The 18284-nt window shown below is 41.8% G+C and overlaps 1 protein-coding gene across 1 annotated transcript in view; it reads left to right on the top strand.

Moving 5' to 3' along the window:
- Positions 1-5518, top strand: part of FBN2 (fibrillin 2) — a 240438-nt gene extending 234920 nt beyond the window's left edge. Inside the window, exons 64-65 of the mRNA XM_072840875.1 lie at positions 1056-1227; positions 3612-5518. Coding sequence (XP_072696976.1) covers positions 1056-1227; positions 3612-3986 — 547 coding nt within the window. The 3' untranslated portion in view covers positions 3987-5518. The remainder of the gene's footprint in view (positions 1-1055; positions 1228-3611) is intronic.
- The last annotated feature ends 12766 nt before the right edge of the window (positions 5519-18284 follow it).

Raw genomic sequence — 18284 nt, 5'->3', positions numbered from 1 at the left:
GAGGACTGCTCAGAGGACTCCGGGTAATGGGAACAAGTACCATCAGGAAGGTACATGGGTTATGTCAGTGCAGCAGGATCGCCTCCTTTGTGGTGACCGTAAGGCCAACTTAGATACAGAGATCACTCGCTTGCCCCTCAGAACAGCCTACATTGATTCAGTCAGATTCCTCCAAGCCGAGACAAAGAGATGTTTAAAAATGCTGCTCCCATGTTCCCAGTGACATGAATATGACGAGTGCTAGCCCAGGGGTCCCTAAGGAAGGAGTCTGTCCCTCCCTTTGCTCATCTGGCTTTATACAGCATAGAGAGTATGTGTCTGGTTCATGTGGCACCATCTAGGCTGGGTCCCTTCCAGCTAATGGCACTCTCCCAAGTGAGCCGTCTCAAGTCCTGTTGGCTGCGGTGGAGGTACTGGCTACCTGCAGCCTTCCATCAAGGCAGCTGGCCCTCACAGCACAGAGGATGGGAATGTACGAGTCAGTCAGGGTCACCTTTCCCAGAAAGAGCAGTGAGTGAGTCAGGCATTGAGGGGTGTAGACTAATCTGTCTACCACTGGTACCTAATAATGCTTGAAACCAGTCTTGGTCCAGACAAGGGTCATTTTGAGCCAACTCAGTGACTCTCACTACCCATAATGGGAGCTCAGAAATCTCAAAAGTTACAGCAAAGAGCTTTTTAAAGAGAGTAAGCACAAGCTTTAAGCTTATAAAGTAACAGAAATTCTCTTTGAATTCTCTTTTGCAATTCATAATTTGCTCTTTTTTTTTCCTTCTTGATGTAACAATACCTGAGTTGCTTCGGTCTAATTAGGATTGAAAATTCGAGAAACCTGGAGCTCACTCTCAGAAGAATTTTGATGTTCAGAATGAGGGAGAACCTCATGTTTTAAGTGTTGAAGGAAAGAATTACCAAGAATATTGAGGTTTTCATGTTTAAAGCTTAGAGTTTACTTCATTGGCTCCTTGTTTCTGAAGTCCCTGCTCTATCACTGGAAAACTATGGTCATGGTTAATGGTGAAGTCTAACCATGCCTTGCTTCTCATTGCAAATAGCCACTGTGTCTCAGGAATGGGATTTAACAAAGGGCAGTACCTGTCCCTGGATGCAGAGGTCGACGAGGAAAATGCTCTGTCCCCAGAAGCATGCTATGAGTGTAAGATCAATGGCTACTCTAAGAAAGACGGCAGACAGAAGAGAAGTGTTCAGGAACCTGAACCCACAGCTGTGAGTAAACCTCGCTCTGTTTTGTCACAAGATTTTATCCTTATGCAGTAACACTATGCAGTGAACTTTTTACATAGGTTTTGGCCTCTGTCAAGTTAAAACTTTCTTGTAATGTTATAACTTAATTCACAGACACAATATGGCAGAGACACACTAAAATTAGTGGCGTTATTAGCGCAAACACAAGGACTCAGGGAAGAAAACTTTAAGATTCACAGCTTCAAATCCTACATTTTGTTTTTTATTTGTATCAGTGGGGGAAAAAAAAAGGTGTTCATCTAGGAAATAGCAATTTTGATATGATTCAAAAGAACAAATTATTTTGAATTTGTCCAGTTCTATTTTATACAAATGCAGTACACTAGGCTGAATTTAATTTTCAGTGGATAAGCCAACCAGGTCTCATATTCTGTGACATTTATTAGATAAGTGTTCTTCCCATAAAAAATTTTATCTCCAAGTAAAGTATATTTTGTAAGAAACTAGAGATCCAAATTGCCTGCTGGTGGTTCTTTGCTATTGATAGCATTTAACTGAGTAGTTAAAAGGGAGGGCCATGACTATGTGGTTTTCCCCACTTATTATCCATGTCACATGGAGCATGTTCACTTAACTTCTCTTTGCCTCAATTTTTTCACTGTAAAATAGGATTAAAAAACTTTGGGGGCACCTAGATGGGCTCCGTTGGTTAAGCATCTGACTCTTGATCTCAGCTCAGGTCTTGATCTTAGGGTTTTGAGGTTAAACCCAATTGGGCTTTACACCGGGCCTTCTTTAAAAAAAAAAAAAAAATCTTACCTTGAAGGCTGACAAAATTGAATTGAAACAGTGCCTGTTAGTAAATGTCACCAAAATAATATCTGGTAACCAAAGATATTGATGATTTTCCCAAAGATCAGGAATAGCACCACCCTCTTCAGATAACATTGCAAAATTCTCCCACCAAAAAACCCCTAGGCAACAACTAACTGGCTGTGTGAGTTGACCATATTGCTTCAGTTTTCTGGGCCTCTGAAGCTTTCCTAATCCATAAGGCTAGATTTCTTTAGCCAAAATGTTTATGGTTCTATTTTATAATAATAATCAGGCCAGTGTTAGATTTACCTTAAGTTGACTTAGGTACTAACTGATGTTTAAATATGGCAACTGAGTTATTCATCAAGTACCCCTAACTACAAATCCGGAAATCTTGCTTATGAAACCTTCCCATGGTGGTACTGGGGACAAGATTCTGTCTGATGACTGATGGACATGTTTTGTTTTGTTTTCTAAGATTTTGTTAATTTATTTGTGAAAGAGAAAGTGTGTGCACAAGTAGGAGGAGGGGTGGAGGGCAAGGGGGAGAGAGAATTTCAGGCAGACTCCATGCCAAACATGGAGCCCAGTGTGGGGCTCGATCTCACAACCCAAGCTGAAGTCAAGAATCTGACGCTTAACCAACTGAGCCCCCCAGGCACTTCCAATGGGCACTTATGTGCCACTAGAACCAAGTTCTTACTTAAAGACATCCACTCAAAGCTTTGGATTTCTGCCTGTCTTACAAATAGCATTCTAGGGGCACCCGGGTGGTACAGTTGGTTAGGTGGCTGACTGCTGGTTTTGGCTCGGGTCATGATCTCATGATCCTGGGATGTAACCCTGCATCTAGCTCTGTGCTCACTGTGAAGTCTGCTTTAGGATTCTGTCTTAGTCCCTCTCCCTGCTTGCTCACTCTCTCTCTCTCTCTAAAATAAATAAATAAATTTTTTAAAATAACATAAGATAGCATTCTAAAACCTCCCACCCCTCTGACCAAGTGAGACTTGGTTTGTCTGGGCCCCACCCCACTGATTTTTTACCAAAGCTGGTACAAACTCAAGCCCTGGACTCTGCAAGTGCCTCTGTCTGCACTGATGCTCTCAGTAAATACACTCCACTCATGGTTACCACTCACTTACACATCAAGCCAGGCCATGGGAATTAAAATTGCTCTGGGGGACTGCCCCTACTATTGGCTAAGAGCTGCACTTCTAGTTTAATCGACTGAGCCACCCAGGTGCCCCCTGCACTTCTAGTTTAGACTCCAGCCAAAAAAAATAAAAATTACAGTCATTTCTTCAATTATTTTTCTTATTAGTAAGTATGTTATTTCATAAACTCATCAAAAATATTTTGAAATGTGTAATGCTCTCTGTAGGCTCAACCCTGTTACTGGACCTGGAAAAGGTGAATGAGAGGCTGTACAGCTCTCCAGGCTCTGTGGAGCTGACTTTTCCCCCAGCCGACTCCTGGCTCCAAGGGGACACAGTCGTCACTGTGGCTGCAGCCCTAGCAGCATGTCCCTCCCCAGTCCTCTGGTTGTGCCTTAGACCTTCTTCCCACATCCTTTCCTGCTCTTTCTCCAGGTGGAACACATCAGCCTGGAGAGTGTCGACATGGACAGCCCCATGAAAATGAAGTTCAACCTCTCCGGCCTCGGCTCGAAGGAGCACATCCTGGAACTCATGCCTGCCATCGAGCCCCTTAACAACCACATCCGCTATGTCATCTCCCAAGGGAACGATGAGGGGATCTTCCGCATCCACCAAAGAAACGGGCTCAGCTACTTGCACACAGCCAAGAGGAGGCTCGCGCCCGGCACGTACACACTGGAAATCTCTAGCGTCCCTCTCTACAAGAAGAAGGAGCTTAAGAAACTGGAAGACCGCAATGAGGATGACTACCTCCTAGGGGAGCTCGGGGAGGCTCTCAGAATGAGGCTGCAGATTCAGCTCTATTAATCCCTTCAGACCTGGTTTCAGCCTGCAGAAGCCTGGGAGAAATCGGTGACTAATTGTAAAGAGGGAAAAAAGACAACTTTCGTTTCTTGCCTCCCTGTCTCAGACTGCAGAATGTTGACCCTCCCAGGGAAGGATAATTGAGACTCTGGTATGGCCAAAGATTTGAGTACAAAGGCAACCGTGGTTACTGTATTTTTTATATAACTTCACTTTAAAAATATATTAAAAGAAAACTAAAACTAAATGTTCAAGAGATCAGCATATGGCACTAAATGCACAAAAATAATGTGAGCTTTTTTTTTTTCCTGTTAGCAGTCTGTAACACTTTGGGTATTTTGCTATAGTTGCTAATTAAAAAAAAATATAGATGTTTATTTATTTTTAATGCAGTAATATATGGAGAAATGAACAAACTATGTAAACAAAAAAGGGAAACTCACTTGTTTTTCTTTAGATTTATAAATTTGAGCTATTTCTTTTAGAGGTGCTTTTTAAAAATCCAGTAGATCCAAGAGATGTTTCCTTTGGTTTTCTGCCAGTGGTCCAACTGGTACACATCTGATTATTTTAAAGAAAGCCACACAGAGCTGTATGGGCAGTGTAATCACTAACTTAAAAGACGGCAATGTCATTAGATCCTTCAGAAAGGAGATAAAAGCCAGAGCAGCTCGCTGTGACGATGACAGTCCTCATCACCAGACACACCAGGCAACCGAAGATGAAGCACAACCACTGTAGCAAAATACCTTGACTGCTTGTGAGACCAGTAGCGTTGCAGGCCAAACCGTACTGTATCTCCTTCGTATAACCTCAAGGAAGCACACGTGCTCCCCATCACACCTCATTCCTACCCGGGGTGCGCTGCGCCCCCGCGGTACCGAGGCAGCTGAACTGCCGGTCCTCTGCAAAGGAACGCCTGGCGTTCTGTAGTGTTTGGTGCTGTCTTAGATTAATGGTGCATTTATTATGTTCAAGCTGTTTCAGGATTGCCATATGTGCAAACAAATCATGCAGTACAGCCAAGGAATATATGTTGTTGTTGTTTTTTTAAATCCATTTTTTTTTAGAATTTTCATTAATACTGTAGTTATACACCATATGCCTCGTTTTATCATAGCCTATTGTGTATGAAAGATGTTTGTACAATGAATTGATGTTTAGTTTGCTTTAGTCATTTAAAAAGATTCTGTACCAGGACATGCTATTAAGAGGACGTCCCTGTGTACTTCTCAACCCAAGAACCTGTCCCTGGACCAGTGACCAAACCTCATATGTGAAATGGCCAAAGCACATGCAGGCTCCGGGTTGCTCCTCTCACACCTGTGCTGACCAAAGATTCATAACCAATTATATCCATATCCAGTTGGGGGTTTGTTTTGTTTTGTTTTTTTAATACCTAAAAAAAAAAAGAAACTATAAATTTGTAATCAAGTGTTTGTGAGGAAAAACTTATGGTTTTTGGTTTTGTTTGTTTTTGTAGGTCTATGTATCAAATATGACACTTTTCTTGCAATAAAGCTTATTTTGGGGTAGTTTGCTGGCTGAGAGTTTTGTAGGACTATAGCTGTGTTGGCGGAAGGCACTGGGGGCTTTGCTTACAGGGACCTGTATGAAAGTGCCAGAAGGAGAGCCAGGCACAATTACAGGAAAATGAGAGATTGCTGTCCAATCTGTGGCACAAAGTAAACAGGAGTGTTCATGCCCGCGACAAAGTCCTATTCAAGTAGAGGGACAAAATCAAGGCAGTAGGTCCTTCCCTTCCACGTAGATTCTAAGACTCCTCAGAGCCCCACATCTTTCTAGAGACCTGAGAATCTCTTCATGTCATCCTCTAATAGGCGATGGGGACCACCACGTTTAAAGCACCTGTGAGGAAGTAGAACATTCTCTGAGTCTTCCTTCTTTAAGGCTTTTCCTGAACTTGAGTTTTTAAGCCACAGTACAAAGTGAGCATACCCCAGGCCAAAGGGCATCCTCCTTCAAAAGAATCCAAAGCTTCCTAACTCTTGCAGTGTTACAGACTTTCCTCAGTGCATAAGTGACTAGATAGGACAAATTATGTAACTGAACCTTTTTTCTGACACTGCTGAAACAAGCACAGAAATGTCTTACAAGTCAATTCAATGCAATGTTCTAGAATCTGTGTGCTCAAGTTTTTCATCCAAGTAACAAGAAAACAAGGAAATATCATGACTGATCTTAATACTACCCTCGGTCAATCAGAAACTAGCTGCAAGGGGTCAAGGAAAGTATTTGCCTCCGGCCTACTTTATACCTTAACATACAAAGTGCGTTTCATCTGGTATCTATTATGGCGACAGCATGAGTGCTCATAACATGAAATTACCTGGAACCAAATTCGACTCTTTCAATTGTGACCAGCAACAACACGTAAGTTTGCCTTTAACCTCTTAAAGCAAGTTTGAGAATCCACACCATCAGGCACTTTGCGCAGCAAAGATAAAAGACCATTCGGGGCTTTGCACAGGACGTGCTGTAAAGAAATGACCCCTAGGAAGAGCTTCTCAGACACCTCTGGCTGCCTTATTACAGTTCTCACTCAGCACTGACACAGCCATGATGAACTTGTGTATCTCTGATAGCTCACTGCTAGTGGTATATTCTGTACCATTTTGTCATTCCCATAAACTACCCCCTCAGAAATTACTTTGCTAAGTTACAGAAAAGTTTGCACAAAAGTAAGCCCAGATAGATAGACCAAATCCAGCGTGTACATGTATTAGTAATAAGCAATAATTTGGTTTTCAGATGACATGAATTCTCTCAGACTACAGAATGTTGATATTTAAACTTGGATTTTTAAAAATTCTAGTTCTAGTTAATACTTTTTGATTTCGCTTACTTGTGGTAGATGAAATTTGATGGTCATGTTTGCACATGAACAATGAAAATAATCCACGGATCTTACTCTAAATTTAAGCATCTGCCCTTTTGCACTATCTAGGAATATCAATCATTCATTAAGGCCTGCCCCTTGTAAATAACCTTAGGTTTTATTTTGCATTCATTGCTTTCTTGGTTCACAAAATGAATGCTTGGGGTGATTAGGTGGAAAACACAACTAAAATGACAGTGTCAGTCTGAGTCCTCCAACCTTTACATTCCTACCCTTAGTGCTTCAGTGAAAACAGGTTAATTCATATGTTAAGATGAGCCATGAGGAATTGCTGACATTTTGCCATGTCTGATCTACAGGATGGCAATTTCATACAGTTCAATTTAATAGTACAGAGATATTCATGATCCTCAAGAATAAACTGGAAATTTGAAATTTTTTCATCTTTCTGAAAGACAATCAATTCTATTCACTCCTTTCCATGCTGCTTGTGGCTCATTTGAACTCCTAATTTACAGTAGTCCACAAGAGAACATACATAACTTATTCAAAAAGCCACTTTCATGCTCCAAAGCCTTCGGACAGAGTCTAAATCACACACCTTTGGGAATTTATGGGAATTACTAGAAGTTGTCTAAAGACAAAGACAAATCCACTGGGAAAGACTGAAACAGCACCATGTTTAAAAAAAAAAAACAAAAGGGAAACCATAGGCATCTTTGCTTCTGGAAGAGACATGGGAAACATGGAGACTCATTATCACCACCCAGGAGGTGAGCGGGACAGCCCTGTTCACTGTCTCAGCCAGGCTGCCTTGGATAACTCTCTTCTGGTTACTTTTTTTTCTTAAACCATGATTGCTCTCTCCACTAAATACAAAACTACAGTATTCTTGTTTAGTACAAAGCATATATATTTCTGACCCAAATTCTCCTTGAAATTTTCTTCAGCGGTGCAGAACAGTGGAGTCCTAAAATACAATGAACAGCTCATTAAATTCAATATGACGACCCCTAAGGCAGAATCACCCTTTAAGGAAAAGAGAGAAACCTCCACTTCAGGCTGACCTGAGTTTGGCGCATGGGGAAGGAGCAGGCTCACTGGCTCCCTTGGATGTGAAGCCCCCTCTGACATCCTCCCACCCAGGGATGCATTGGTGGGCAGAAATCCCCCAGGTGTCCTGGTGTATGGTGTAAGGCACTTTTGTAGGGTGATGAATGTCTAATTCGTTGTAAACAAAAGGGGAGAAGAAGACATGATGCTAATGCCACTCAGCACACCAGGGTTGAATTCCTTCTCTTCTCTTCTGACAAGTTAACTTCCCTGAGCCTTGGTTTCTTTCCTAGGGTAATCTTTCCCTAGTGTGTGGCTGAGAGGACCGAGACACAGTACAGGCTGCGTGGTCCACACAGGGCCAGCCCACAGCCCACACTCCTCTTCCCCCTGCTGTTACCAAAACCACTAGCAGGAGAATGTGCCCCCATATTCACACAAAGCTCCTTCCTAAGCAGGGCCCTGAAACTATGGCCTTCCCACAGACTTGTAGGACCCTATCCAGACATACAGCATCTCGGCCATGTCTCCTAAAAGGCCTACACCTCTAGGGAATCTTTAGGAGTCCTGGTGTGGTTGTGAGCGTCTACAATCTCCACCCTGATCTTTGCTTCCTAGAGTCGTGGGCTACAGCCCTGGAAGTTTGTGCCACAAACTCAGCCAGAGTCCTCCCATCTACAGAGCCCTAGGAAACCAGACATGAAAGAGAACACAGACGGAGGATAAGCCTTTTGAGGATGATTTGGTCATGAAATGCCAAAGCTAGAAAGCCCTTTAGAAGCCTACTCATATTACAAGTGAGGAAACTGAGGCCCAGAACTGTAACCCAGCTAATTGCATTGCTAGTTTCCATGGAGGTGAGACCAGAGCCCTGGCTGCCCAGTTGTAGTCTGGGGCTATTCATATTTCCACTACATGGTAAGCCTATTTGGATCTCTATTAAACCCTAAGGATATAGTCCAGTTCCCATGGTTTTGGCTCACACTGAATCCACAAATGTTTTCCAAGCACGATTCCAGCACTGCTTTTTGTTTTGTCTACCCCACCCTCTGTATAACGGCTCCCAACCTCCTATAGACCAGAGATCTGTGTACACACTAGAATGCCAAGATACTGGCTGCCATGGAGTAGACCCCACCTAAACCATATACTTCTTTAAAATCGCTCTATAGCCCAGGCTTTCAAAGACCTAAACATGTTATTTAAACCAGACCTTCAAAACTTTAAAAACAAATACACATTTGTTTTACTAAGTGTGCCTAAAGAAAGCACACTAGTTGCTTGTGTTACTTAATTGTCATTTTTCCCCCCTTTTCCTGTGAGCCTAAAAAAGATATTACTAGATTAAGTTGGCTTACTTTTGAAATAGCCAAGAACCAACAGCTCACATTAGTCACCCCCGTTAGGGCTGCAGATTAAATGTCAGGATGTAGTGTAGACATTTTCCAAAGGAAAACAGGAAAACGCTTTACATGATTTTTAGAGCAAGCCATAGGGAAAGTTAACATTAATAGCCTTCCCCAGACAACTACTGTTACATGTGTGAGTTCCATTAATGAAATAGAAGTATATGCTGGGAATGGCCAATTCCTGAAAAAGTGTCAAAAAGGTAACCCTTGGGCCTGCTTAAGCCTCCTTGGTTTCCGCCCCTGAGTATACCCCCTTGGTTTCCGCTCCTGGGTTCACCCCCTTCCTCCACTCGACTGGACCTGGGCATCCCTATGCCTCTGGGAAGCCTGTTTGTGCAGCGATGAATTTACAACATCAGACCTGTGGATTTGTGAGTCTCAGACCTGAGGCCATGAACCAATACCTGGGATGAGCCTATATCTCAGTTAAGTCACATTTTGGTTAAATCACAGAGCCAAGTCCAGAAAACGTTCAATGAATAAATGAAGGGAAGGAGAGGACTCTAAGACTCTCCAGAGTCTACTACCTCGGGTAGTAATGAACCAGCACAGACCATGATGAACCACCCCAGAGCACTAGACCTTGTCCAAGGAGTGGGTGGCAATCTGAACAGATTTCTGGAGATCATTCTGGAAGTATATTCCCATCTTTTTTGGAGAACTTTATTCATTTATGCTGATTTTTTTGTACCTTTCTAGCAAGCCTCATGGATTGCATCCAGAATGAGAGCTAAATGAAAGACTCTTTGAGAAGGCTGACTGTTATCCAGATTTTTCACATGAGAGGATTCTGATTGAAACCTGGACTGGCTGCCACTTTTGTAGTGTTGTGAATGGGCGGGGGGGACCAATACCTTCTCTTCTCAGAGAGAGCTTACATAGTTCTTATTTTTGAAACAAATTAACTACATGAATATTTGTTGAATATCTATTATCCAGTCCTAAAGGAATTTTGACCTCAAAAGTTTACAGTCAATTCAGAGAAATAAGATAAGCAGATAAGGTTAGAAAATGGTATGCGGTTAAGGGCCATAGTGAACAGCTCAGACAAATGGCCTAGACTCTATCTTGGCAAAGGGCGTGGTCACTGAAATGCAGAGCTTAACAGAGATCATCTCCTGGAGATGGTGGGATTGAGCTGGACCTTGGAGAATAAAGCAGATTTGAATACAAGGTAGAGAGTAGGAAGGAGCACCTGGAAGACAGGATAGCATGAAGGGGGGTGCCTGGGTGGCTCAGTCGGTTAAGCATCTGCCTTCAGCTCAGGTCATGATCTCAGGTCCTGGGATGGAGCCCCACATGGGGCTCCCTGCTCAGTGGGGAGTCTGCTTCTCCCTCTCTCTCTGCCCTCCCCCCAATCCACATGCTGCTTATGTTCTCTCTCTCTCTCTTTCTCTCAAAATAAAGAAAGAAAATCTAAAAAAATTTTGTTTAAAGAATAGCATGAACAAATGTTGGAAGTGATAATGTTGATGGCATATCAGAACAGGAAAGGACAGGCCAATGGGCCGAGTGATGGCACCATGAAAAGCAAAGGACAAGATTATCGGTACCTCTGGTGTGAGGTACCCTGAAGTCATGCTGAACCATTTGGACTTTAACCCTGTAGTTAATAACTAATGAGGGGGTCACTGGCGTATGGATGAGAGCTGATGAAAAGAGGGCCTAGGACCAAGCCTTGGGAATCTCTAATATCCAGAAATGAAATCAGAGGAGCTGTCAGGGCACCTGAGGGAAAGAAAAAGTGTAGAAGTGGTAGTTAAACCAGAAGAGTGTCAGGAATGCCTAGATAGGAAAGTATTTGAGAAAAGCACCATGAGAGGTATTTGCTGACAAAATCAATCTTTTCCCTTCACAGCCTCCAATTCTTATCTCTTTTTGTGCTGCACTTACTTTGTTGCCCCTAGCAGGCTGGAGGGAAGACCCCAGCGTGGGACCATGATCCTGATGTTGGGAACAGACCTCTCACTCAGTAGCTAGTATAGCAGAAACACGCGGGAGTAGAGAACCTGACCCTTCGGCCCAGAGCCTCAGTCCTCAATGTGGGATCCTAGGAAACCAGCTCTCTGGGAACATGAGAGGGAGAGCTTGTGGCTACCTGAGCAGGGTTCTTTTCCACCCGCAGACCTGAGAGGTGACATGCCCGAATGGGAAAAGGATAGCCTGTCAGGAAAAAGAACTGAGTGTGCATCCAGGCTAGTAGCCCATTCGCGGGGTGGTGGGCATCAATTCTGTTAAGCTTTGTAAGCCTGTGTGTGTGACACATCTGCGTCACCCTTTCCCGGGTATTCCTATGACAATGTACCAATTTTGCTTTGGGCAACTACCCAGCCACCATCACAGACAGTCCTATTGGGACCTCAGGGATCTCTACCTGTGAGCACTGGGGTCTCTCTCCTGGGAACATGACCTTGAGCAGAAGAAAACAATAGCAACTAACAGTCCTCCCGTTCAGGCTCAGGGCCCCCCAGTGAAACTCTGGGTCAGTTCCTGCAATCTGGATCCTGGGAGCAGATCCATGGTGTCTTCTGTCTAAGCCTGGTTCTTTAGTGTTCCCCAAATTTTCTGAGCTATCCTTACAGTCAATTACTTTTATTGTCAGAATAGTTATTGCTCGCATCTTAAGAACTCAAACTCCCAGGGTTGTTATGAACATTACGAGTATGGAAATCTCCAAGCACAGGCCTAGAATATGGAGCACACAACAGACTAACTCTGATGATATAAGAAGGAAGCCTGCGGTTTTCGTCAGTTCAATCTCTTGTGGCCTCCATCACCATGACTAACTCAGCCAGGGTGGGGCCACCGTTCACAAGAGCTTTGATACTTCTTTTCAGTATTTTTCACGTCTTGCCCACTACTCTAGTTGGGGCAGACAGAGGTAGGCAGGGCTTGGGGTGCTCAGTCAGTCCTGAGGAGGTAAACTATAGACATCCCCCTTTGTTTCTGAAGCACCTGCTAGAGGAAGGTGGGGTCTCCTGTGCCCAGGAGCTAGTTTTCTGCATGTCACAAACAACCAAGAATAATGGCAATAATAGGAAACATTCGTGATCCCCAAGGATTAAGCCCAACAGCCCAAAGTGGTGGAAATAGCCCAGCTAAGTAGAAGAGAGAGAAACCAAAAGCTGTGGTTCTGTCAGCCACTTTAATTAAATTTCTTTCCACTTTGTCCTCCTCTGTTTTTCCGGCAATATTCTGCTCAATGGTGCCATGGGCTGACTGAGTACATGCATGTGAAGTTTGGTGTAGAATAAATAATTACACGAGATATTTGTGAATGTATAAGTGCATTTGGCCTAACAAAGTCAGTTCACATCTTAAAGAACCAGCTTCTTCAAATGCCAGTTAGATCAGCTATTTCTCCAGCAATCTGGCAGTTAATTCTTCACCCTTATCTCCTTGGCCCTGCTACACACAGATAGTTTTCAGAACAGGGAAAAAAAATGCTTTTTGATGTCTGTTTTAAATTTGTTTTTACCTGCTTTGTGTGTCTTACTTTGCCCTTTTATTTGTTTTACAGCAAAAACAAAATAGAGGAAGATCGCAACCAAGTCTCTGAAAGTTTATGTATCTGTAAATTCCCTTTTGTTATTAATAGTAAAAGCAGGGCAGCCCGGGGGGCTCAGCAGTTTAGCGCCTGCCTTCAGCCCAGGGCATGATCCTGGAGTCCCAGGATGGAGTCCCACGTCAGGCTCCCTGCCTGGGGCCTGCTTTTCCCTCTCCCTCTGCCTGTCTCTCTCTCTCTCTCTCTCTCATAAATAAATAAAATCTTAAAAAAATAATAATAATAAAGCAATTTGTTTTATAGCACAGATCTTTTCCATATACTACAAATATCCACTTTCCTCACTTCCTTGAAGTTTCTTTCAAGGGCAATGAAGGGATAGCTATAGTGACATGTATGTGTCCCTCCGGGGTCATCCTGAGAGCTATTTCTACTGCAAGGAACCTAAATACCTGATCCCTCTTCAAAAGAGGAATCTGAAATCATGTTCCAATCAGAGAGAGCCAGGGGAGGCATTGTGTTTCCAAGCCGCTGGTCCATCCAAAGCTGCCACCTGACAACCCACCAAACAAATCATGTCTCCTATGTAACGTGCGCACACGCACACACACACACACACACACACCTGAATATAAGGCAACTCCAAGTACAAAATAAGCTCTCATTTTCCCAAGGGATAGAGAATGTTAAAGGAGAGAAAGGGAACCAAATTGAATCTATAAATTTTAGGAATTGTATAAAACAATAATTTTTATTTTCTATTTATTAATTTAGTTACAAAGTTTAAAAATTGCATCCTATCTAAAATAATATATTGATTTAATATAGTTTCTTTCTCTCCACTCACATTTTATAAACCAGTTTTGTTTAAATTTCTTGTGTGTGTCTCTGACCTATGTGTGTTCTGCACTTTTTAAATCATTTAACACAAGATTTCCAAAGCTTGTGAACTCCAGGGTCACCTAAATTGTTTTGAGACACAGCACTTTTGGAGTGAAGTTGTACTATAGTTGTGTTTCCCAGGCTACAACTACTCCTTTGCAGAATGTTAGGACAGTTGATTATTTTCACTCCTCTTATAGATGTGTATTCAAGATCTTCACAAAGAAATTACCATAATGCTTTTTAAAATGATCATTAGAGAATGGTCTCTATTTTTTTTTTAAGATTTTATTTATTTTTTCATCAGAGACACAGAGAGGCAGAGACATAGGCAGAGGGAGAAGCAGGCTCCCTTGCAGGGCACCTGGGTGGCTCAGTGGCTGAGCGTCTGCCTTAGGCTCAGGGTGTGATCCTGGGGTCCTGGGACTGAGTCCTGCTTCTTCCTCTGCCTATGTCTCTGCCTCTCTGTGTCTCTCATGAAAAAAATAAATAAAATAAAATAAAAACACAATAAAGGACAATCTGAAACTTGTAATTATGATATCATCCTGCAGGAATAATTACTTCATCCGTGTTAAATTTATTTTCCTTAAAAAAAAAAAAAAACACCCATAGATCTACCAGGTGACCTTTATAAAACCAAAGTTATTATTGATTGAAGTCACTTCAGGATAATGTAACTTCTCCAAACCTGTACTTTATTCATAATGAAGTTATTGGGTGTACACCCCATACAATAAAGACATTTTATAAAAGTAACACATTAAGGAACATCCTGCAAATATGCTTGGCCAAATATATAACTATTATAATCTTAACAGGTATATGCATTAATAGGTAAACCAAAACACAGTAATTAAATTTAATGTTCATATACGTTAACAAGTCAACAAAGAAATGATCATTTCATGGTCGAAGCTTGTTAATATTATTTTATATGTTCATGGGAAGAGGATTTTTTTCAGTTCCTTTTTTTTTTAACCCAATCTGAGAATCTTTTGTTTTTTTAAATGACGCGTTTTTAATTTCAGAATATAAAAAAAGTTAAATTCACTATAGAAGATTTGAAAAAATACGTTATGATAGATAAGCTAATTAGCACCCCCAAAATGTCTATACTCAGAACCCATGAATATGTTACTTTACATGTCAAAAGGGATCTTGCAGATATGCTTAAGGCTGAGGATCTTAACATGGGGAAACTATCTTAATAATCGAGGTGAACCAATGTAACCATATGAACCCTTAAAAGCAGAGAATCTGCGGGGGGCTCCTGGGTGGCTCAGTTGGTTAAGTGGCTCAGGTCAGGATCAAGACCTGCACTGGGCTCTGTGCTCAGCAGGGAAACTGCCTGAAGATTCTTGGTCTCCTGCCCCTTCCCCCGCTCATGCTCTCTTTTTTCTCTAAAATAAATAAATAAATAAATAAATCTTTTTTCTTTTTCAAAAAAAGGGCAGAGAATCTGCTATAAACTGAATGTTTATATCCCCCAAAATTTATGTTGAAATCCAAACCCCCAAGATGATATAGTATTAGTTGGTGGGGCCTCTGAGTAGTGATTAGGTCAGGAGAGTAGAGCACTCACGTGTGGGATTAGAGCCCTTATGAAAAAGACCCCAGAAATGTCTCCTTCGTCCATGTGACGACACAGCAAAATACAACTGTCTCAGAACCAAGAAGCAGATTCTCAGCAGACAATGAATTTTGCTGGGATGTTGATCTTGGACTCCTAGCCTCCAGAACTGTGAGAGATAAATCTCTGTTGTTTATAAGCCACCCAGTCTATGGTATTTTGTTGTAGCTGCCCCAAAGGACTAAAACAGAACCCTCTTGGTTGTGATCACAGAGAGGTATGAAATCAAAAGGACCAGAGAAAAGCAATGGAAAAGGACTGGATCCACCACTATTTGCTTTGAAAATAGATTGATGGGGGAGGGGTGTTGTGTTAGTTTCCTAGTGCAGCCATAGCAAAGTACCATGAGTGGGTGGCTTAGAGTGACAAACATTTATTGTCTAGTAGTTCCAGAATTTAGAAGCCCAAAATCAAAGCATCAGCAAGGCCACATCCCCTCTGACACCTGTAGGAGAGAATCCTCCCTTGCTTCTTCCTAGCCCCTGGTAGCTTGCCAGAAATCCTTGGCATTCCTTGACTTGCAGCTGGAGCACTTCTGTCTCTGCCTGTCATCACATACTGTTCCTTCCTTATCTGTCTGTGTGTGTGTCTTCTCTTCTTGTAAGGACACCAGTCATATCGGATAATGAGCCCACTCTCCCAGTATATGACCTCATCTTATCTTACATTTAAATTATATCCCCAAGGACTCTATTTCTGAGTAGGGCCCCATTCAAGTACCAGGGCTTAGAACTTCAACATATCTTGTTGAGAGACACAACTCAACCCAGAACAGGGCCAGAGTCAAGGAATCTGAGCGGCCTCTAGAATCTGGAAAAAGCAAAGAAACACGTTCATCCCTGGAACCTCCAGAAAAGAGCACAGTCCTGCCCACACCTCGATTTAATCCAGTGATAATACTGGCTCAGTCTCCTGATCTACAGAATTGCACGATAATAAATCTGTATTCTTTAAGCCGCCAAGTCTGGAATACTTTGTTACCGCAGCATTAGAAAAGCAATATACATAAGTACTCAGAATTTTCATAAGGAAGCTTTATAAGAAACATAGAGTACTATCAGCATATAGTCCTGTAATAACTGAAGAGTCATCTTAAAAATATTAACTTTGGGGGTGCATTGATGGCTCAGTAGGTTAAGCATCTGCCTTCAGCTCAGGTGAAGACCTCAGGTCTGGGGATCAAGTCCAGCATCTGGCTCCCTGCTCAGCATGGAGCCTGCTTCTCCCTCTCCCTCTGCCTGCTACTCTCTGTGCTTGTGCTCTCTCTGACAAATAAATAAAATCTTTTTAAAAAAGATATTAACCTTGCCCCCCCACCTCACACCATACACAACAATTAACTCCAACTGGATCATATATCTAAATGTAAAAATCAAAAAAAAATAAAATAAAATAAAATAAAATAAAAGCATAAAAGAAAAAAGTTAATAAATCAGACTTTGACAAAATTTCTAACTTTGGCTCCCAAAAAGACACCATTAGGAAAATAAATATGCACATCAAAGCCTAGGAGAAAATATTCACAAAGCACATATTGCACAGGGAATGATGCCTAAGATACATAAAGAACTGCTATAATTCAATAATAAAAAGTTCAATATTTTAATTTTTTTTATAAGTCCAATATTTTAAAATGAGCAAAATATTTGAACAGACATTTCACAAATGAAAACATACAAACAACCAATAAACCAATAAATACATGGAAATGTTTTCAACATAATTAGAGGTGAAATGAAAATAAAATCATAATATGAGACAATTACACACCCACGTGAATGGCTAAAATTCAAAAAATTCTGACAATACCAAATGATGGCAAGGGTAGAGAACAAAGAGGCTTTTATAAACTGTTGAATGGAATATACAATGTTACAATCAATGTGTCAGTGTAAATTCCTGACACTATTATAAAACCAAACAGGGGCGCCTGTATAGCTCAGTTGGTTAAGTGCCTGACTCTTGATCTCAGGTCAGGTCTTGATCTCAGGGCTGTGAGTTCAAGTCCTGTGTCAGGCTCCATGTGTAGCATGAAGCCCACTTAAAAAACAATAAGAGGGGGGAACCCTGGGTGGCGCAGCGGTTTAGAGCCTGCCTTTGACCCAGGGCGCGATCCTGGAGACCCGGGATCGAGTCCCGCGTCGGGCTCCCGGTGCATGGAGCCTGTGTCTCTGCCTCTCTCTCTCTCTCTCTCTCTGACTATCATAAATAAATAAAAATTAAAAAAAAAAAAACAATAAAAGGGCAGCCCCGATGGCTCAGCAGTTTAGTGACTGCCTTCAGCTCAGGGTGTGATCCTGGAGACCCAGGATCAAGTTCCACATCGGGCTCCCTGCATGGAGCCTGCTTCTCCCTCTGCCTGTGTCTCTGCCTCTCTCTCTCTCTCTTCTGTGTCTCTCATGAATAAATAAATAAAATCTTTAAAAAAAAAAAACCAATAAGAACAACAACAAAAAAAAACAAACTAGAACATACCCTAAGATTCATCATTTCTACTCCTAGATAGCTACCCAAAACAAATGAAAACATATGTCTACAAAAGACTTGTATAAGAATTTTCTTTGCAGATTTATTCATATCAGCTCAAAGCTGGAAAAAAAAAATCCCAAGCATCCATCAGTAAGAGAACTGATAAACTGTCATTTTCATACAATGGGCTACTACTTAGCAATAAAAATGAACAAACTATTGATAAACACAATGACAGGGATCAATCTCAAAATATCATGGTGAGGGAAAGACACTTATGTAAAAGAGCACTCACAGAATGATTCCATTTATAGAAAATATAGAATAAGCAAGACTTATCTATAGTGGGGAAGGAAATAAGAACACAAGTTATCTGGGATCCACTAATGGATCACTGTGGCTACTGTGAGGTGAAAAGACTGTAGGGGGGACAAAAATGGAGCCTACTGTAGTATTTCAAGTGACAGCTAGCAGAGGTATAGCCAAAGCA

The sequence above is a fragment of the Canis lupus genome, chromosome 10 (genome assembly GCF_048164855.1).
Source record: "Canis lupus baileyi chromosome 10, mCanLup2.hap1, whole genome shotgun sequence".
Taxonomy (NCBI): domain Eukaryota; kingdom Metazoa; phylum Chordata; class Mammalia; order Carnivora; family Canidae; genus Canis; species Canis lupus.
Note: the sequence above shows the minus strand (reverse complement) of the source record. Positions and strands in the feature narration are given on the sequence as shown.